The sequence below is a fragment of the Pan troglodytes genome, chromosome 1 (assembly GCF_028858775.2).
Source record: "Pan troglodytes isolate AG18354 chromosome 1, NHGRI_mPanTro3-v2.0_pri, whole genome shotgun sequence".
NCBI classification, from domain to species: Eukaryota; Metazoa; Chordata; class Mammalia; order Primates; family Hominidae; genus Pan; species Pan troglodytes.
In genome coordinates this window covers 7355237-7378432 of record NC_072398.2, presented here as the reverse complement: position 1 = coordinate 7378432, position 23196 = coordinate 7355237, and the positions used below count along the sequence as shown (strand labels likewise).

The following is a 23196-nucleotide window of genomic DNA, read 5'->3' as shown; positions in this document are numbered from 1 at the left end:
AAAAATATAAAAATTAGCCAGGCGTGGTGACGTGCACCTGTAATCCCAGCTACTTGGGAGGCTGAGGCACAAGAATTGCTTGAACCTGGGAGGCAGAGGTTGCAGTGAGCCGAGACTGCACTACTACACTCCATACTGGGCGACAGAGCGAGACCCTGTCTCAAAAAATATAAAAATAAATAAACAGAATGTTCTGGTTGAGTAGGAGTTGCTGTGGTTTCTATAGAGGAATATTTGGGAGACCAAGTGGTATAAGAGTTGAGTGCAGAGATACTGTCATTGGGACTGATGCCATAGGAACCAAGAAGTGTGGGCACCAGAGAAGGACATAATGGGTCTTTGTTTAGTTGGCAGAGAATACAAGGGATGGGTATGTACTTATTCTTGTATCTTTATATGCAGATGGAGAAAAACGAGCTCAATGTCTCTACTTTTCAAACGCACACCTCCCAAGGCCTTTGAAGTGGAACAGGATTTCGAGTTTTTCAAGTCTCTTTCTTCTCCTAAGGTAGCTTAAAAAAAAAAGAAATGGCAACAACAACAAAACCTTTGCTTCTGTTTTTCTGAATTCGAATATGTCCAGTAATATAACATATTAATTTTTATTGATGGTATTACAAATTACTATAAACTTGGTGGCTTAAACAATACAAATTAATTATCTCCCAATTTTGGAGGCCAAAAGTTCTCCATGGGGGCTATACTGAGGTGTCACCGGAACTGAGTTTCTTTCTGAAGGCTATAAGAGAGAAGCCCGTATTCCTTAGCTTGTGGCTCCCTTCCTTCATCTTCAAAGCCAGCAATGGGCCAGACATGGTGGCTCACCTCTGTAATCTCAGAACTTTTGGGAGGCAGAGGTGTGTGGATCACCTGAGGTCAGGAGTTCGAGACCAGCCTGATCAACATGGCGAAACTCCATCTCTATTAAAAGTAAAAAAATCTGCCAGGCATGGTGATAAGCGCCTGTAGTCCCAGCTACTCAGGAGACTGAGGCATGAGAATTGCTTGAACCCAGGAGGCAGGGGTTGCAGTGAGCTGAGATCATGCCGCTGCACTCCAGCCTTGGCAACATAGCAAGACTCCCTCTCAAAAAAAAACAAACAAAAAAGAGCCAGAAATGTGTCCCCTCTCTGACCATGTGGTCACATAGCCCTCTGACCCAGCATGAAAAATTATCTGCTTTTAAATATTTATGTGGGCCGGGCACAGTGGCCTGTAAACCCATCATGTTGGGAGATCAAGGTGGAAAGATCCCTAGAGTCCAGGAGTTCAAGACCAGTCTAGGCAACATAGTGAGACTATGTCTCTATTAAAAAATTGTTTTAAAAGTAGCGGGGCATGGTGACAGTCCACCTGTCGTCCTAGCTAGTTGGGAGGCTGAGGTGGGAGGATCCCTTGAGCCCAGGAATTTGAGGTTACAGTGAGCTATGATCCCACCACTTCACTCTAGCTTGGGCGAAAGAGTGAGACCCTGTCTGGGGGAAAAAAAAAAAAGAAAAAACAACGAAAGATTAAAGTGATTAGACTTGGCTTATCTAGATAATACAGCATAATATGCTTGTCTCAAGGTTCTTAACATGAATCATATCTGCAAAGTCTCTTTCGCCAAGTAAGGCAATATATTCACAAGTTAGGAAGTAGGAGAAAAGGATGTGGACATCTTTGGTAGCTGTTCTTCTACCTTTCACAGACAGACATGTTTTTCTTCAGTGCAGAATTAAGAGAGAAAAGTGTACTGCTGTTCATTCTATTTCTAATTTTAACACTTCTAGAGAACAGATATAAAATGATTCTTTAGGCTAAGGTCTAGCATTAATAAAATTGATTTCCTCAAGGTTTTCCACAAAATAAACCAAAAGAACCTTTCTAAATGTATCTCCCATTACCAACCTACAGTTACCCCACCCTCTACAAATAACACTAATTACTGTTTCCTGAGCATTCCTCTCTGTCTTCTGCCCTGTAATTTAGTTCCCCTGGGATGTCCTTGCCATATCTATAACCTCTTCCATCTGTCCACGTCCACCCTATCTTTGTAATACATAGGAAGGTTAGTATACAGGGGCCGGGTGCGGTGGCTCACGCCTGTAATCCCAGCATTGTGGGAGGCCGAGGTGGGCAGATCACGAGGTCAGGAGATCGAGACCATCCTGACTAACATGGTGAAACCCCGTCTCTACTAAAAATACAAAAAATCAGTGGGACATGGTGGTGTGCACCTGTAGTCCCAGCTACTCAGGAGGCTGAGGCAGGAGAATCTCTTGAACCCAGGAGATGGAGGTTGCAGTGAGCTGAGATCGTGCCACTGCACTCCAACCTTGGCGACAGAGTGAGACTCTGTCTCAAAAAATAAATAAATAAATAAAAATAAAATAAAAATTAACAAAGGTCAGTATACAGGATATGGAAAGAACTCCTAAAATCAGTGAGGAAAAAAGAGACGATTCCACAAAATGGTTTAAAATAAAGTGGCTGAGCAAGATGGCAGAGGAGGACTCCACAGGAGCCAGATTGACAAATACCAAAAAGTCTGAAAATAGCAAGGGTTGGTGTTTTGTGGCACAATCAGAACACTAATCTGCTGATGGTAGTGGTGTAAATTGATAGAACCACCGTGGAAAGTAATGTGGCATTATCTAGTAAAGATGAAAATAGGCCTATCCTATTAAATGTATACCTTAGGGAAACTTGAACATCTCCTTAGGAGACAGGTACGAGAATGCTCAGAGAAGTGCAGTTTGCAATAGCAAATCCCTGAAAGCAGCCTAAGTGCTCATCAACAGGATAATGGGCAAATCAGTTATGACATATTCATAAACTGGAATACTATACACCTGTGAAAATAAATGAACGAGAGAAACGCTCATCTACAGGAATGATGGTTTGAAGCAACTATTGAATGAGAACAATTTTGCATAAGTATATCCATAACAATTTCATTTATGTAACAGTCAAAAATAGGCAAAACAAAACAAAATGTTGTTTGAGCAAGAAACATGTATAAGGTAAAATTATATAAACAAAAGCAAGAGAATTAAAAACACAAAATTCTGGATTGCTATTTATGTCTGAGGGTAGATGAGCAGGAGTGAGGTGAGGGAGAGCTTCACATACAGAGCTCAAAGTTGGGGGTGTTGTTCCAGTTTGTAAAACAGGGCAGCAGATCCACAAGTGTCCACTGAATGTTCAGTATGTCATTATTCTTTAACAGTATCTACCTTCAAAGTTGGGGGTGTTGTTCCAATTTGTAAAACAGGCAGAAGATCCACGAATGTCCAGTATGTCCTGAATGCTCAGTATATCATTATTCTTTAACAGTATCTACCTCACATTTAATAAATATTTAATCTTCAATTCTTTTCAAATGAAACAATTTTCAAAAACTTTACCTTTCTGTCCAAATGGAGCTCAGGTACCTTCTTTTCCCTGAAGACAGGGTGCTAAGGAGGGAAGCCACAGGGTGTGGAGCCTAACAGACTTAGGTTTAATTTTAGATAAGTTCGTTCTTTCTTTCCCCATTTGAAAATCCTTCAAAGGGTTTTTGTGAGAATTAAATGAGAAAATACATACCAGGTACATTTTAGTTTCTCAATAAACATTAGCTCCACTTTCGCCAAAGGCTCCATGTCTCCCTGCTTCATGTCTCATAACATGTTATATTATCGTGTTCTACATTAAAATAGAATTATTCAGCTGGGTGTGGTGGCTCATGCCTATAATCTCAACACTTTGGGAGGCTGAGGCGGGTGGATCACCTGAGGTCAGGAGTTCGAGACCAGCCTGGCCATCATGGTGAAACCTGTCTCTATTAAAAATACAAAAATTAGCTGGGCATGGTGGCAGGCGCCTGTAATCCCAGCTACTTGGGAGGCTGAGGCAGGAGAATCCCTTGAACTCAGGAGGCAGAGGTTGCAGTGAGCTGAGATCACGCCATTGCACTCCAGCCTGGGCAACAAGAGCAAAACCCTGTCTCAAAAAAAAAAAGAAAAAAAGAATTATTTGTATATTTACCTCTACTTCCCATCCCTATCACTAAATCATAAGCTCTTTATGAGCAAAGATACATGCATAACCTGTAACAGATACTCAATTTTGTTGAATAGGACTAAAATAGTACAACCTAGAAATAAAGATTGGAATTCACTTTTAACATTCTCTTTCAATTTAGAGATAAGAAATCATTTTTTAAGTAACTTAACTGAAACACTAAGTAAATTTGGAGAAATCTTTAGAATGAGTTTTAGAGCCCTTGAAATGAAATAATTGAATGCCCCACATATTTTAAGCTTTACTTTTTTTTTTTTTTTTTTTTTTGAGACAGAGTCTTGCTCTGTCATCCAGGCTGGAGTGCAGTGCTGTGATCTCGGCTCATTGCAACCTCCGCCTCCTAGGTTCAAGTGATTCTTCTGCCTCAGCCTCCCAAGTAGCTGGGACTACAGGCACCTGCCACCACTCCCAGCTAATTTTTATATTTTTAGTAGAGACGGGGTTTCACCATGTTGGTCAGGATGGTCTCGATCTTTTGACCTCGTGATCTGCCTGCCTCGGCCTCTGAAAGTGCTGGGATTACAGGCATGAGCCACCGTGCCCGGCCGCTTTATTCTCTTTTTACCTCAGTTGGTTGGTAAAACAACAAAGGTTGAATGCTAAAGTTAAATTAAAATGCCTTTCCCTTAGGACTCTGATTTTCACCAGCAGTCTTGTTTTGTCCATTCCTTTTCATTTTCAATTATGTAATATTTATCTATTCACCTCTTCTGTTAATTTCTTTTTTGATGTATTGTGACCATGAATGATGACACAGTGGTACTAAATCTTACAATTGAATAGCACCTTGCTATACATATTATTTATTTGATTCTCATAACTAGGTAACAGGGAAGTCCCTTGTCTAAGATTACACATCTAATAAGTGACAGAGTCAGGATTTGAACCCAGGTATTTTACCAGTGATAGGATGTGCCCCTTTCATTAAACATTCATCCCTTTGTTTTGCAGATTCGAAGATATCCCTTGGAAGGTTTTGTGACTGAAAACAGAGAGGCAGGGATTGTTTTTGGCTCTCTGCCTATATACAGTGTGAGTTGGAGTTTCTAGGAGTAGAGGGGTCACAGAACAGTAGAGAATCTGCCATCTCATTCCTGACCCTGGGCTACCAAGCAAGGTTGGAGAAAATCATACAGTCAGTTGGACCGTTGCTTCCAAAAACGTATCACGTGCAGTCCCAGAAAAGTCTTGGACTGTGTGTGTCAATGACCGGGTCCCTTGTCTCTGCCATACCACGTGGTGGTTATTTTGAACGTTACTCTGGTGGCTTGTCAACTACAGGGTAAAATCCAAATGCCCTTGCTTGGCTTATAAAACCTCCAGGATCCACCCTCTTTTTTCACCACCTTCTCCTCATACTCTGCCTATATTCCAACCACATGAAATTACTTTCCGTGCCTTAAGCATCACTGGTCTCTCCAATACCTCTGAAACTGTGCCCGTGCTGCCCCCCTGCCCAGAATTCATTCATTTCTTGTTTCCCTCAAAATCCCTACTCATCCTTCAAGTCTCCACCCCAGGTAACCTTTGTTAGACAACTAATTAATTAACCCAAGAAATAATAAGCCAGAGACAAAATATTTCAAATTAACTTATATCTTAGATGTTATCTTTCCTAAGAACATGTTGTAACAGGTATCAAATACTTAAGCTAACAGATGATGCTAAAGGGTGAACTATCAAGATTTAATAGTGAATTTCTAAAAGGTAGACAGAATGCAGTGTCTCACACCTGTAACCCTGGAATTTTGGGAGGCAGACGCAAGGAGACTGCTTGAGCCCAGAAATTTGAGACCAGCCTGGGCAACATAATGGGACCCTGTCTCTATTTTAAAAATAAAAATTAAATCAAATAAAGATTTAATACTGAGCAACTGGGAAGAAGGGGGGGGTGTGTATTTTGAAGCAGCTGGGGCTTCTCACTCCTCATCCCAACTCCTGAATTCATATTACAGAAGTAATCACTTTTAGTGTGTCTCACTGACTAATTTATGGCTTCCAGATATCAAGCCCCACTAGTCTAAGATTTCTTCCACTGATTGGCATAGAAGCCCAAAAGGACTCTTCAGATGGCTTTACAGGAAAGAAGAAGGGAGGTCATGTTCAACGTGAAAAAGTAAGTTAGTACTAATTCCACCGTTAACTCCAATTTCAGTGTATCCTATTTCTGTTTGTTTTTTTAAAAACATGTCTCTGCTTTCAGAAACATTCTGAACCTAAAATCATTTCAGTTCATACTTTTTTTTTTTTCTTGAGGCGGAGTTTCCCTCTTGTTGCCCAGGCTGGAGTGCAATGGCACGATCTCAGCTCACTGCAACCTCCGCCTCCCAGGTTCAAACGATTCTTCTGCCTCAGCCTCCTAAGTAGCTGGGATTACAGGCATGCGCCACTGTGTCCAGCTAATTTTGTATTTTTTAAGTAGAGATGGGGTTTCGCCTTGTTGGCCAGGCTGGTCTCGAACTCCTGACCTCAGGTGATCCACCTACCTCGGCCTCCCAAAGTGTTGGGATTACAGGCATAAGCCACTGTGCCCGGCCTCAGTTCATATTTTTTTATGAATATTCCAGATGTGTGTGTTTTAGCTCAGTGAGATGAAAATCATGAATTTGCTGGACAGAGAAAGAGAAAAATCAAATAAGATCAATAAGCCTGAGCTAATGAAGCTTATCTAGAGCTTTATGACTGAAATTCACTGAGCTGTTTTAGAAACTAGGAGATTTGACACGACATAGAGGAGGGCTGTATAACCATCCTTGTGTCTTAATTTGGTTGTACCTACAGAGTAAAGCCATGAGGTCAGTTTCTGTCTTAGCTGCAAGAATTTTTCTACAGTATTAATAAAAATAACTAACATGCAATGCTTTAGAGTTTGCAGTGATTTTATAAATGATTCATTTGATTTTCACAATAAGAACAAAGAAAATATTAGACTCTCTTAGAGCTGGGAAAAAAAATGGAGTCTAAAGTAAGGTCAAGTGGCTTACCAAAGATCACATACAAATGAAGTGATAAGCTGATACCTACTCTGACTCCAAGCTCATTCAATTAAACCATGATAGCCTACACAGCTATCACTATATAACCTATCACTCTCCTACTAGTTCTAGAAGCTTTCAGGGGCCTAACTTAACCTGTGGCCATTTATCCAGTCATTAAAATAGATCAAACATTTAGGAGGAAGATATAGCACATGGTAATTTTTTATAAGTCTCCTTTCCATGAAGTCAGATTAAAATTAAAAAGGAGTTGGCGTTTATTGATTGTGCCTAACTCAGTAATAGATAACAAATACTGACAACAACAACAATATTCAAAGCTGCTTTAATTAATATTGAAAACTTTGCCATGATAATGTTAGCTTGTGCACTTAATGAGAATATGAATAATTTCTGTTCATCATCAACTCTGACAATTGTTTGAGTAAGAATTTTTGGCATTAGAAGAGTTTTCTGTTAAAAAATATCATTTACTTTTAATTATTTTATGTAACTGATGAAACACAGTTGTATAAATAATCCAAAACCTTGTCTAGAGACCTGGAAATGAAAAAAAAAATCCAAAACTAAAGGTAATAAAGTATTTGTATTTTTTTCTGCACGACTCTGTGCATTAGGTTTTATAATTCATGCATTTTATGTCTATTTGCACTCTTATTTAAATTTTATCTCATCTGATGTTAAATATACTTTGCATTCTTTAAGTAAATACTAAGTGACAGAAAGAAGATGGCCAAATATGTCTTAGGTACCAGGGGGAAGACAATATGGTATGAAAAATTATTCACAGTTAATCTACATAAAGACTAATCTACACTCCAATAACCAGAATTTGACTCTACTATAATTAATTTTATTAGAGATCATAAAGAATGATAAATTATTTATCCAAACACAAAGACATTTTTAAGATGTCTAAATAACCTGATGTTCTGACAAATCCTTTATTTTCTCTTAATCACTCTGATAGATCGTCGATCACACCAGAAAGACAAAAGGAATAGATGTCTTCATTTGTTTATAGAAAATAGGTGCCTTAATTTGCTTAAATTGAAAAATCCTCACATAAAACTCTCTTCTGGTTTACTAAAAGAAATAGATAAGTGTGGCCAGGGGGTCAAAATTGGTTTCCAATATACAATTAAGACCCTTTTAGAAAATTGTGCACTTAGTAAGATGGCAAAATCTGGAAACTGGGATAGATTAAAGCACCACTATGTTAACTGTCTACAATTTTAGAACTCCAAAGAGCCTAAATGGAAAAACAGGATCACATAAAATCAATAGTTAGACACCAAATGCCTCGTTTCATAAAAATACTTCCAAAATGGTGGGCATAAAACGACCTCAGAAATTCAGGGGGAGAAATTTCACTTTTATGAAACAAATATTTATGGAATACCTTAAAATATTCATCATGTCCCCTGCACTGTTCTGGGGACCAGGAATCCATTTATAGATTAAGGAACTTACAGTACAGTTGGAAGAAAGTCCTTTGAGTAAAAGGTTCAATAACAAATATCTTAGTCTATTTTGACTTACTATTTTTAAATATAGAAATGCTAATTCTGAATATGAACTTCTTTAAATCATTTATACGCCTCTTTAGAATTAAACAACACATTATAAAATATTAACCATGGTACAACAAAAGATAAATCAGAACATGAGTTTGTATTTCCTTTTCAGTTTAAATGTAGGAAGAGAAGGGAAGAAAGTGAACTTTGGAAAGTGTAACCCATTTTCAAAATTGTGGAAACATGTCCAATCATGCAAAAATGTCTAAGTGAAAGATGGTATATGTGAAAACATACTCCATAGTTTTTCCGAAGTATTTAATGACAGGCCAGGCTCAGTGGCTCATGCCTGTAATCCCAGCACTTTGGGAGGCTGAGGCAGTTGAACTGATTGAACCCAGGAGTTTGAGACCAGTCTGGGAAACACAGTGAGACTTTGTCTCTACAAAAAAAAAAAAAAATACAAAAATTAGCCGGGTGTGGTGGTGCACACCTGTAGTCCCAGCTACTTGGGAGAGGTGGGAGGATCGCTTGAGCCTGGAAAGTGGACGTTGCAGTGAGCCAAGATCGTGCCAAAGCATCTCAGCCTGGGTGACAGAATGAAACTCTGTCTCAAAAAAAAAAAAAAGTATTTAATGACAGAAAAATTCTCACAACTTTATTTTAGGTGAAAAGAATATATAAACTGTAACTCAGTAATATTTCTAATGATAACAGCAAATCTTTATTTTCAAATCAATGTTGCCCAGTATGATATTGTGCATTTGCTATGTACTCTTTCATTTCATCTTTGCAACAACACTTTGAGATACGTTGCAATGATCATCCTCCTGTTACAGTTAAGAAAACTGAAACACAGAGGAGAAGTAATTCCTCTGAGATTCCAAAAAAGCAAGTCATAGAGCTGGGATAAATCCAGTCACTTAACTTCAGAGCCTGGACACTTAAATGCAATGCGGTGTAATTCAGTGATGCGTGAGCTGCTAGGTCTCTCCTGGTCAGAATAACCTTATGAGAATTAACAATTAATGAACACTAGAGAGCCCCACCCTTCCCATCTTTTTCAGTCTCCTCACTGATTTAATTTTTTTCATAGCTCTGATCACTACATGACATTGTATCATATAAAAATCCATTTTTTCCAAAAGTATTTTTCATATAGCTTAATTTTTCCCCTAAAAAGTCATTTTTATTGCCTTTATCCCACTAGAATGTAAGATCCATGAAGGCAGAAACTTTGCCTAACTTACTCTCTGCTGCAGTGCCAATGTCTGGAACATAAGAGACACTGCAGAAACATTTGCTGAATGAAATAGTGAATTAGCCTTTAAAACAAGTGGAAAAAGAAAAAGAGAAAATAAAAGAAAGATCTGTGCAGCTTGGAAAGTTCCCTCTGCTGGGGTTTAGCAGGTTGATCCAGGGAGCTAAGCCTCCTACCTTGCCTGTGGGAGAAAGAGGAGTAGTCATGTGACCTCTTAATGTCCAAGCTTAAAGGATCCGTAAGTGGTTGAATCTTGACCTTAGGAGCTCACTCTTCTCCCTTTCCTTATAACTCTCTACATCTCCTCTTCCCTTTTTCTTCTTTCTTTTTCCCCATAATAGACCATAAAATCAAATTGACATGTATTGTGAATATTGGTTGAACATTACTGATATGAATTTTTAAACCAAATTAGTTTAAATTTTTATACCTATTTCTTCCAAAAATAATCAATGCAAAACAAACTTTTATTAGCTGGACGTGGTGACACATGCCTGTGGTCCCAGTTACTCGGGAGGCTAAGATGGGAGGATTGCTTGAGCCCAGGAGGTTGAGGCTGCAGTGGGCTGTGATGGTGCCACTGCACTCCAGCCTGGGTGACAGAGCAAGACCCTGTCTCAGAACAAAGCACAACACAACAAAAACCAAACTTTTATTCCTCATTTGTGTGACTGATAATCACTTGATTTTATTTTCCTGTGAGCCAACGGACTCTGATGTTATTAATCTGCAATATTAATTAATTATTAATTGTGCTCGCTTCGGCAGCACATATACAATATTAATTATTAATTAACCAAGTCTTGTTTTGTTTTGTTTTGACCCAACCCTTTCCACACTGTGCAGCTGAGTCCTAGAATGGATAACTGCCCAGTTAAGTAGCTCTTCAGCTTCTGCTTGTCCACCGCATCCTTCAGGAGCCCCACCTCCTAATTTAACATACTTTTATCCTGAAGTCACATAGGATTGTTAAGTAAATAACTATTCATTTTTTTTCTAGGAGGATTAAAATCTCTATGTAAATTAGCAATACAACTTGACTCTGGAAAATTGTGTTTGTCAGTAGAATGCCAGTTACTAACTGACATGCTCTTTATTTCACAGGCACCACAAAGAAGTTTGAAAAAAAATTTAGTCCCACAAATAAATCTGGCTTCTTCCTTCTTCCCAGCTATACCCAAGTAAGGAGAAAAAATCAGAAATGGCTGCTGCACATACAATGGCAACGTTTGGATGATACCTGCTCTTTATTTCAGGATGAGAGGGAGAAACCACCAGACACTATCAGTCATCTCTGGTGTCAGGCCATCCTATTGATGGGAAAGATTGCTTAGGGAGTTCTGGTGACCTCAACTCTGAATACCAAGCAAGCAGCAAGCAGCCAGAAGTTTAGGCGGTGTTTCTTATTTACTATCAGCAAACTGACACATAAGAAAACAAATGAAATCAACAGCATTAGTAGGTCTAAAATAATACGGTTATCAATGTTTAGCTTTCCACTTCCTCCCATTGGTCACCTTACTCCACAGCCAGAATGACTGTCAGAACATGTGCAGTAAAAGGCACTTTCAAGTCATGCTATGTGTTGTACAAAAAGAATTATTAAAAAGAAAAATGTACCAGTCAGATCTCTAGATGTTTGTCTTCTTCATTTAGAGAAATATTATCTGGAAGAAAATGTCCTAAGTTTCTCAAAGTCAGAAGTTATTTATATGTAGTCCAGACCTGACTCCAGATAAATATAAAAGACGGCAAAGAAAGGAAGAAAAATGGGTCATAGAAATAGAAAAAGCATAGTAACATGGTAGATTTAACCTTAAATATATCAATAATTATGAAACCTTTAATAGGTTAAAGTATGCAAATTTAAAAGGTTGCCAGAATGGATTAAAAAAAACAAAATCCAACTATATGTTGTTTACAAGAAACACATCTAACATACAAGGACACCAAACTCTTAAAGATAAAAGAATGAAAAAAGATGTATGATGCAAAAACTAACCTAAAGAAAATCAATATAGCCATATTAATATTAAAATACACTTTAAGAAAATAAAGTAAACAAGAATCTTTATAAAAGTTTTATAAAAGTTATTAATAATAACTCAAAAAAGGAAAAAGCCTAGTTTCCACAACAGAAGAATGACTAAACAAACTATGGTAGGGTAGGACAATGGAATCCTCAGCAATTAAAGGGAATAAAATGCTAATGCATGCATTAACATAGACCAATCTCAAGAATATGTTAAGTCAAAAAAACCTTACAGAAAGAATACATGTTGTATGATTCCACGTTTATAAAATTCTACAACAGGAAAGACTAATACTCAGTTTAAAAAACTAAAACAATGGTGGCCTCTGGGAGAGAGGGCAAATATCACAGAGAGATTTAGAGATTTAGAAGGGGTATGAAAGAACTTTCTGGGGTGAATGGTAATGTTATCTTAATAAAGTTTGGGTTATACAGCTAGGTGTGCATTTCAAAATTTATTGGATGATATTTCTGCATTTCGTTGTATGTGAATTTTTTCAAAAAATTAAGAATTGTAAACTAATATTCTCATTGATATGCATGCTAATAGGATTACTAGTGTCTTCCACTTACTTTGAAATGAATCAAAAAAATAAGATGAACTAATGGATAGAGGGATGGACTGATAGATGGATATGTGTTAGAGCATATCTAAAACCACATTAATTATGGAATCTAGGTGGTAGGAATACAGGTATTCATTAAAGAACTCTTTCAAATTCTCTGAGTGTTTTCATTTTTTTCCATACTAAAAGAGAGGAGGGAAAAAAGTTTAATGAAGAAATCAATATAACATTTTAGAGAAAACTTTGAGGAACTCTATATAAATGCAAAGGTATATTTATGTTCATGGCTTTGAGGATTCAATATTGTAAAGATGTAAGTTCTTTCTATACTAGTCATCTATTGCTGCATAACAAACAATGAAAAAAAATTGAGTGGCTTGCAACAGCAATCATGTATTTGCTCATGACTCTGTGGGTCAGCAATGTGGGCTGGCTCCACCGGGGCATTTCTTCTGGTCTCACCTGGTGCCACTCACACAACTGCAGTGAGTGTCTAAATGGTCTAAGACAGCCTCCTTGTGTTTGATGCTGACTACTGGCTGGACTTCTCTTTCTGTGTGATCTCTCATCTCCAAAGAGCCAAGGGGCCAGATTACAGTCTGTAATTCCAGAACTTGGGGAGGCTGAGGTGGAAGGATCGCTTGAGCGCAGAAGTTTGAGACCAGCCTAGGCAACATAGCAAAACTCTGTCTCTACAGTAAATACACAAATTAGCTGGGTGTGGTGGCACAGGCCTGTAGTTCCAGCTACTGGAGATGCTGAGGTGGAAAGATCACTTGGGCCTGGGGTGTCAAGGCTGCAGCGAGCTGAGATCGCACCGCTGCACACCAGCCTGAGTGAGGGAGCGAAATCCTGTCTCAAACACAAAACAAAACAAAACAAAACAAAAACACAAAGAGGCGAGACCACAATTCTTCACATAATGATCTGATGGTTTCAAGAAGGCAAAAACAGAAGCTACAAGATCTCTTGAAGCACTGAGTACAAAAGAAAAGATAGGTAAATTGAATTATATTACAGTTTAAAATTCCTGTTTACCAAAGAGAGACTATTAAGAAAGAAAAAAGGCAAGCTGTAGAATGGCAGAGATTTTCATTACCTGTAACTAAGAAAGGACTTATATCTAAAATATATAAAGAACTCCAACAAATCAATAAGAAAAATCAAGGCAATCCAGTAGGATAGGCAAAAAAAACAAACAAACAAAAAAACCATGAACTAACACTTCAGAGAAGAGGTTATGCAAATAGCCAATACATATATTAAAAAGTGCTCAACTTTCTTAATAGTAATCAAGGTAATGCTAATCAGAACCATATTAGATGAAAGATTCAACCAAAAACAAAAAATACCCTCCTGGGATTAATAATCAATTATACCCAAGGTTGTTGAATACAAGATTAATACGCAAAAGTCAATTGCTTCCCTATTTACCAGCAATGAACACGTGGAATTGAAATTAAAAACACAATACTTAGGCAAAAACCTAACAAAATATGTAGAAGAACTATATGAGGAAAACCCCAAAACTCTGATGAAAGAAATCAAGTAACTAAATAAAGGATAAATATTCCATGTTCATGGGTAAGAAGATTCAATATCATCAAGATGTCAGTTTTTCCCAACTTGATCTAAAAATTCAATGCAATCCCAACCAAAACCCCAGAAAATTACTTTGGGGATATTGAGGAACTGATTCTAAAGCTAATATGGAGAAGCAAAAGACACAGAATAGCAATCACAATGTTGAAGAAGAAGAATGAAGTTGGGGGACTGATATCAAGACTTAGTATAAAGCTATCGTGATCAAGACAGTGTGGTACTGGCAACAGACATAAGAAATAGATCAATGGGACAGAATAGAGAGCCCAGCACCAGACCCACATAAATACAGTCAACTGATCTTTGACAAAGGAGCAAAGATAACACAATGGAAAAAAAGATACACTTCCACACATGGTGCTGGAACAACTGGACATCCACGTGCAAAAAATGAATTCAGATGCAACCTTACATCCTTCCCAAAAATTAGCTCAAAATGGATTATAAGCCTAAATGTATGATGTAAAACTGTAAAACTCCTAGAAGGTAACATAGGAGAAATTTTAAATTTCCTTCAATTTGGTAATGATGTTTTAGATACAACACCAAAGACACAATCTATGAAATAAGGAATTGATAAAGTTCACCTCATAAATAGAGCCTCTCTCTCTTTTTTCTGGAGACAGAGTCTTGCTGTGTCACCTGGCTGGAGTGCAATTGCACAATCTCTGCTCACTGCAACCTCCACTTCCTAGGTTCAAGCAATTCGCGTGCCTCAGCCTCCTAAGTAGCTGGGACTACAGGCACATGCCACCACACCCTGCTACTTGTTTGCATTTTAGTAGAGACAGGGTTTCGCCATGTTGCCCAGGCTGGTCTCAAACTCCTGAGCTCAGGCAATCCGTCCACCTCAGCCTTCCAAAATGCTAGGATTATAGGCATAAGCCACCATGCCTGGCTTTGTAAACTGCACTTCATTAAGATTAAAATTATCTGCTCTGTAAGAGACACTGTCAAGAGAATGAAAAGACAAGACAAAGACTGGGAGAAAATGTTTGCAAAAGACACATCTGATAAAGACCTGTTATCTAATATATAAGAAGAACTATTAAAACTCTACAGTGCCAGGCATGGTGGCTCAGGCCTGTAATCCCAGCACTTTGGGAGGCCAAGATGGGTGGATCACTTAAGGCCAGAAGTTCCAGACCAGCCTGGCCAACATGGTGACCCCATCTCTACTAAAAATACAAAAATTATCAGTCATGGTGACACATGCCTGTAGTCCCAGCTACTCGGGAGGCTGAGGCAGGAGAACTGCTTGAACCTGGAAGACAGAGGTTGCAGTGACAGTGAGCCAAGATTGCACCACTACACTCCAGCCTGGGCAACCGAGCAAGACTCTGCCTCAAAATAAATAAACATAAATAATAAAATTCGACAGTAGGCCAGGCGTGGTGGCTCACACCTGTAATCTCAGCACTTTGGGAGGCCAAGCTGGGCAGATCGCCTGAGGTCAGGCATTCGAATCCAGCCTGGCCAACATGGTGAAACCCCGTCTCTACTAAAAATACAAAAATTAGCCGGGCATGGTGGAGCGTCCCTGTAGTCCCAGCTACTTGGGAGGCTGAGGCAGGAGAATCACTTGAACGTAGGAGGTGGAAGTTACAGTGGCAGTGAGCTGAGATCGCACCACTGCACTCCAGCCTGGATGACAGAGTGTGACTCTGTTTCAAAGCAAACAAACAAACAAAAAACCCAACAGTAAGAACACAAACAACTCAATTTTAAAATGAGCCAAAGACTTTAACAGACATCTCATCAAGGAAGATATACAGTTGGCAAACAAGCATATGAAAAGATGCTCAACATCCTATGTCATCAATGAAATACTAATTAAAACAATGAGAAACCACTATACATGTATTAGAAGGACCAAAATCCAGAACGATGATACCACCAAATGCTGGTGGGGATGTGAAGCAACAAGAACTCTCATTCATTGCTGCTGGGAATGCAAAATGGCACAACCACTTTGGAAGACAGCTTGGCAGTTTTTTAAATAAAACTAAACATACTCTTACCATATGATACAGCAATTACACTTCTTGTTATTTACCCAAAAGAGCTGAAAACTTATGTCCACACAAAAACCTGAATGCTGATGTTTATAGCAGCTTTATCCATAACTGCCATAATTTGGAAGCAACGAAAATGTCCTTCAGTAGGTGAATAGATAAACTAGTACAACCAGACAATGAAATATTACTCTTCACTAAAAAGAAATGAACTATCAAGCCATAAAAAGATGGGAGGAAATGTAAATGCACATAAGTAAGTGAAAGAAGCCACTCTGAAAAGGCTGCATACTGTATGATTCCAACTATATGGCATTCTGGAAAAGGCAAAGGTATGGAAACAGTCGAAAGATCAATGGTAGCCAGAAGTTAGGGAGTGAGGGAGTGATGAATAGGTGAAGCACAGAGTTTTAGGGCAGTGAAACTACTCCACATCACACTACAATGGTGAATACATATATTTCATACATGTCCAAATTCAGAATGTACAACACCAAGTGTGAACCTAAACATAGAGACTATGGACTTTGGATAATAAAGACGTGTCAGTGTAGGTTCATCACTTGTAACAAATATATCACTCTGGTAGGAGATGCTGATATTGGGAAAGGCTATGCACTAAAATTGTTCTAAAAAATAAAGTCTGTTAAAAAAATCACACACATACACACACACACACACACACACACACACACACACACACTATACCACTAGAAAACCCTCAGAATTACTTAAATTAAAAGGACCAACAATACCAAATGTCAGCAAGGATGTGCAACAACAGCAATTCTTGTGGACTTCTGGTGGACGTGTAAATTGGTTGAGTCATTTTGGGAAACACTTTGATATTATCTACTAACATTGACAAACAAACATTCTGCGACTCAGCAGTTCCACTCCTTGGTCTATATCTAACAGAAATATGTGCACATGTATACCAAGAGACATGTAAGAGAATGTTTCTAGCCACATTATTCACAACAGCTCAGAACTGGAAACAATCTCAATGTCCACCAGTGGTGGAATGGCTAAATAACTCTTGGTATATTCATGTAACAGAATACAATAAAAATGAATAAATTAATTATGCATAAAACATGGGTGAATCTCAAAAATACAGTGTTGAACAGAAGCCAGACACAAATTATCCCAAACTAAGGGATTCCACTTAAATTTTTTAAAAAATAGAAAACTAAACTAAAGTGTTTAGGAATAAATAATTACGCATTATATAAGAAAGAAAGAAGAAAGAAAGAGAAGGGGGGGGAGAGAGAGAAAGAAAGAGAGAGAGGGGGAGGTGGAGAGAGAGAGAGAAACAAAGAAAGAAAGAAAAAGAAAGAAAGAAAAGAAAAGAAAAGAAAGAAAGAAAGAGATGGAAGAAACCACAAGGAAGTGGTTTCCATAAGAATTGCGAAAAGGCTGGGCATGGTGGCTCATGCCTGTAATCCCAGCACTTTGGGAGGCTGAGGTGGGTGGATCACCTGAGGTCAGGAGTTCGAGGCCAGCCTGGCCAACGTGGTGAAACCCCATCTCTACTAAAAACACAAAAATTAGCCAGACGTGGTGTCAGGTGCCTGTAATCCCAGCTACTCAGGAGGCTGAGGCAGGAGAATCGCCTGAACCTGGGAGGCGGAGGTTGCAGAGAGCCGAGATTGCACCACCGCACTCCAGCCTGGGCGACAAGACTGAAACTCTGTCTCAAAAAAAAAAAAATAATAAATAAGAATTGGGATAGTGGTTATCTTTTCAGCAGAAGGAAAATGTAGTTATTGGGAGGCGGTATGGTAGATGTGTACTGTGTCCACTTAGCTTAGCTGTAACTAACTATTTTATCCAGAATTTTCTTCCATGCAATTCTAAGTTAGCATAGGCTACCTGAACCTCGGTATAATACAGAAGGCAGAAGTGAAATAGCAGCCATGTGTTTTTGTGCACAAAAGGCAGGTGCAAAACTGTTGCATTTAGTGGATGTTGTCCCCGATTTCCTGAATCACTTGGGAATGAGGCAATCTCTGCTCTTACAACTACCCAAGACCTTCTTCTTTAGCTTTTCCAACTTCTGGGCCAGATTGCCTGCCCTGCTCATTTCAGAGCCAGCATAAGACGCAGAAGCAACAGCTGTATATAAACTGTTCACCAAGCCACCACGATTGTGTAAGGTGAAACCCTCATAAGAAATCCCACATTCTGTAGCAGCCCTCACTGTTTCCTCTGACGGAAACTGACTGATAAACAAGGGGCATGGAAGAGGCCTCCTGGCCGCTGGGAACATTCTGTTTCTTGACTTGCTGATGGCTACAGTGATGTTCCCTTGGTGATGATAAATTAAGCTTTACATCTATGTTTTGTTCAATTATCTGTAGCTATGCTATATTTACTAATGAAAGTTAAAAAAAAAAACCTCAAAACTACATGTTACAAGCATTAAAAATAGAACAAAACTGCTCTCATGACCTGATGTTTAGAATTACTGCATGTTGTACCTTTAAAAAAATACACTAGTTTCTCCTATTAATTTTGTGTTTCATTTCTAAATAATGAGCTATGAGACAAGGATGAAGGCTGCTAAGAGTTACTTGGTGATGTCCTAAACTGGACTGGTTTGGGGCCAGGCAAAAAATGTCATGTGACATTTCATTCCTCTTGGCGTTTGAGTGGTACTTAATACACAGAGTTGTTGTGAAGATTAAATGAGTTAATATATTAAAAATGCTCGATGTCCTACCCATAGGAAGCAGTAGTCAAGTGCTTGCCATTATCATTATTCTTAATGTTGTTGTTAGTATTATGTCCTCTTGCATCAATAGATAAGAAAAACATAAAAATTGTATAGATGCTGCATATCAACGAAGGCAATGATTCTCAAATAGCTGAACACTGGAATCACAAGGAGAAATTTCACAAAATCACACTTCCTGTGTGTTGGGGGGGGGGGTGAGGGGATGTACAGAATAATTTCTCCCAAATATGTCCACATCTAATCCCCAGAATCTGTGCATTTACCTCACACGGAAAAGGGGGCTTTGCAGATTGATTAAATTAAGCATTTTGAGGTGGGGAGATTATCCTGGATTAGTCAGGTGAGCCCAAGGTAATCCCAAAAGTGTTGAGAAGGAGGAGAGAGTTAAAGTCAATAAATAGAGATTTGGTGACAGAAGGAAGGGTTGGAGTGAGGTGCTTTGAAGCTAGGAGAAACCACACAGGAATGTGGGCTCCCTCTAAAGCTGGAGAAGCAAGAAAACAGATTCTCCCTGGAGCCTCCAGCAGGAATGTGGTCCTGCCCATACCCTGAGTTTAGCCCCAGGACACTCATTTCAGACTTCTGGCCTCGAGAATTCTAGGATAATAAGTTCATGTTTTATTAAGCCATTAAGATTGTGTTATTTTTTATAGCAGCAGAAAAAAACTAATGGGGGCCGGGGATTAGAGTTACATTTCAATCTCAGGGAAGAAGTATAGGCATCATTTTTGTTGTTACTGTTTTAATCTCTCCAGGTGAGGGCTCCTCACTTACTGCCAGGGTTAAGAAGTACTGAACTAGGAGGGTGAAGGAGAGGGTCAAATATTTTAAGACCAAAGGAGGTGCATGTCATCACTGGGTAGCTCTGTGTAACAGAGAAATTCAAGACTACAGAGTAAGGGATATTATTTTTTAATACTGGGGCGAAATAAGGAATAAATATTAACCAGACCCTGAGTGCTTGAACAGAGCGGCCAAGAGTCTCCTAGTTCCCAGTGAAGATTAAGTAATTTATCTGCTGTCACACAGCTTGTGAGTTGGAACAGGCTGGACAATGAACCTTGGCTATACACCTTGTGTTATTTAATTTATTTATATGTTCGAGTGTTTTGCTTTGTTCTTTTGTTTTCAGCGAAACTACATTATAAACCTTTTGAAAGCAGGGAAATTGTATACTTTTAGAAATCTGATGAAATTGAGTTACTGAATTAAATCTAGCAGCAGATTCAATATTGGCCATAAAACCCTGGCTATCTTTATTCTATAATATCCTGAAACCCCATCTGCTATTTAATTCAGCCCAATTTTGAGGCCAAGCCCACCCACCTGTCTGTGTGTGGCCTCAATATTTTCTGCCATATCTTATTATATTTTAGGATGACATAATTAGATTTAGTCTACCAGATTTTACTCCCACCAAGCTGGCAACAGTTCATAATAATTACCAATTGATAATAATCACCAATGATAATTTTTACATGAGACCAAAAAAAGTCTAAAATATATAGGACAAAGCATGTACTTTCAATGTAATCCAGGTATCAGAAAAGACAAGTTATATACTTTGGCCGGCATATCTGGTATAAAACAAGAACATTTTCCCCCAGGGCACTTCTCCACTTCCTTCAGATCTCTGTTCAAATGTCACCTTATAAGAGAATCCTTATGTGACCATCTCTATTTGAAACGGCACCTTCCACACCTGCCTCTTCACATGCACCCATAAGCTTTCCGTCCTTCTTACTTGTCCTTTATAGTACTTAGCACCAGTCCATAACATCATTTACTTATTTTTCTTCTTATCTGTTACTCCTCCCTAGAAGACAAGCTCTCTGAGAGTAGGAACTCTAGTTAGGTCATGCGCTATGTCTCCAAGGTCTAGAACAGTGCCTGCATAGAGTAGGCACCTGTAATTCTCAGCAGAATGGCAGCTAGATATACGTGATGTAGCGGGAACATCACCAGGCCTGGAATTAGGACATCACTGTTCATTGTCCAGCCTGTTCTGACTCACAAGCTGTGTGACAGCAGAGAAGTTACTTAAACTTCCTGATCCTCAGTTTTCTTATCTGGAAATAGGAGTGTCACCCACCCTGTTTACCTCAGTGTCTTAAAAACCACAAAGTGATGTACTGATCTCATGTGTTTTTTTCTTGTACGTGGCATGGTGTGGCTGCTCATTTAGAGCTGTCCTGTCGCATGACTTTTGTCCTATAACCATTGCATTACGGTTGAAGAAACGGGAAATGAAATTATTTGTGTGTCACTAGTTAGCCATTTACACTGTATTTTTGTGGTGAGTAAAGGCAGTGGAGAGGGAAGAACAGAGAGACAATCTGAGTTACTAATGACCATCTTTTTTTTGTTGTCGTTGTTTTTGAGACGGAGTTTCACCCTTTTTGCCCAGGCTGGAGTGCAAATGGTGTGATCTTGGCTCACTGCAACCTCCGCCTCCCAGGTTCAAGCGATTCTCCTGCCTCAGCCTCCCGAGTAGCTGGGATTACAGGCGCCTACCACCATGCCCAGCTAATTTTTTGTATTTTTAGTGGAGACGGGGTTTCGCCATGTTGGCCAGGCTGGTCTTGAACTCCTGACCTCAGGTGATCCACCTGCCTCAGCCACCCAAAGCACTGGGATTACAGGCATGAGCCACCACGCCCGGTAGACAGTCTTTTAATTCAGCAACACATCCACCACCTGTAATGAGGGCTATAGAACTCCCAGCCTCTTCAGTTCCCCTGCCTGTTCCCTCTTTCCTAGGCTAACCAGAAACTGAATATGCCCACCAGTCACCTCTTCAAAAGCTATGTTATCAGCAGCCAAATTGATTATCAAGTGTTAAATAACACATAGAAAAAAAGTACAATATTGGGTCTTTGGAGTTTGATGCCTGTGGTGAGCTCCATATTATGGAGAACATCCTTATTCATTATCTTCTCAATGGCTTTTGCTTTCTTTCAGGGAGGTATTTATTATTACAGTGACAGAAGGATGAAAACAAAGCTATAATTTTGTACAGCATACAGGAGGCTATTTCTTATGTTATTCTTCTATGTAGCTTTCTATTATAACAATTTTTCTTATTTCATTCCTTAATAGAACAATTCAACATATGGGAAAGGCAATTCAGTGTGGTTTGTCTCTTGAATCATATTATTCTGTTTGAAAGCTGAATACTCGGATTATCTTATTTTGGTAACTCATTGAACTACATTTACTAAATTTTACTTCAGCTTTGTTGAACCTAAATTGAAGGACATTGTAATAAACAGCCAAACAGAACCTGCTGTTTTACTTAATACAGGGATACAATGGTGATTACACCATCCCTAGATCACTCAGAGTCTTTTAAAAAATTATTATTATTATTTTTGAAACAAGGTCTCACTTTGTTGCTCAGCCTGGGGTGCAGTGGCACCATCATAGCTTACTGCAGCCTGCTGGGCTCAAACAATCCTTCTGCCTCTGCTCCCAAGCCTGGGACTAAGGGGACGGGCTACCATGCCTGGGTAATTTTTTTATTTTGTAGAAGCAGAACCTCACTTTGTTGCTGAGGGTGGTCTCAAACGCCTGTCCTCAAGCGACCCTGCTGCCTCGGCCTCCCAAAGTGCTGGGATTACAGACACGAGCCACCCCACCTGGCCAACTCAGTCTTCACAAAAACTCAAGAATCCTCCCTTGGGTCTCAGGGTTAAGAAATGTTGTGCTTTGTCTAGAGAACTAATCTGCTTTGATCTTGTGGACACCATAATTACTATAACTGGATGTTGTTTCCTCTTTTCTCTGAAAACTTAGAAACTGCAGAGCCAAATTTGTATGTTCCCCTCAGCAATGCTTTTAGAACACGATTATGTTTTATATTCTTGCACAGATATTCCTCTGGCCCAGATTGCACAAGTAATTTATTATATTCTTTTGTATTACACGCATTTTTGTAAATTAACATAGTTTTTTGGGGATAAGGTTTATATGGATGGATGATTACGTATATATTTATATATATACACACATTTTAATAGGCTTTATTTTTCAGAGCAGTTATAGGTTCACAGCAAAATAGAGCAGAGGAAGTACAGAGATTTTTCCATTTACTCCTACCCCCACACATGCATAGCCCCCATCATCATAAACATCCCCCACCAGAGTGTACATTTGTTATGATTGATGAACCTATATTGATGCATCATTATCACCCAGAGTCCACAGCATACATTAGGGTTCACTCTTGGTGTTGTACATTCTATGGGTTTGCGCCAGTGTATGAGAACATGTATCCACCATTATAGTATCATACGGAGTAGTTTAACTGCCCTAAACATTATCTGGATTTCTTCTTTTTTTTTTTTTTTTTTTTTTTAGAGACAAGGTCTCACTGTGTTGCCCCCAGTCTGGTCTTGAACTCTTGGCCTCAACCAATCCT

At 38.9% G+C, this 23196-nt stretch overlaps 1 protein-coding gene and 1 long non-coding RNA gene across 9 annotated transcripts in view; one reads left to right on the top strand and one right to left on the bottom strand.

Annotated features, from left to right (window-relative positions):
* The window catches only part of WDR64 (WD repeat domain 64), a 149381-nt gene extending 137934 nt beyond the window's left edge, over positions 1 to 11447 (top strand). For 6 of the 7 annotated variants that reach the window (XR_010149631.1, XM_063790120.1, XM_054660867.2 and 3 more), the window contains 4 exons: positions 403 to 508; positions 4999 to 5079; positions 6050 to 6163; positions 10926 to 11447. Coding sequence is in view for 6 of the 7 variants with exons in the window: in XM_063790120.1 (XP_063646190.1) it covers positions 403 to 508; positions 4999 to 5079; positions 6050 to 6163; positions 10926 to 11006 (382 nt within the window). In the remaining variant the exon portion in view is untranslated. The remainder of the gene's footprint in view (positions 1 to 402; positions 509 to 4998; positions 5080 to 6049; positions 6164 to 10925) is intronic. The other variant, XM_063790100.1, reaches the window with a different exon arrangement.
* The window catches only part of LOC134807951 (uncharacterized), a 171517-nt gene that overhangs the window by 112698 nt on the left and 35623 nt on the right, over positions 1 to 23196 (bottom strand). The gene's annotated exons all lie outside the window — the stretch shown is intronic.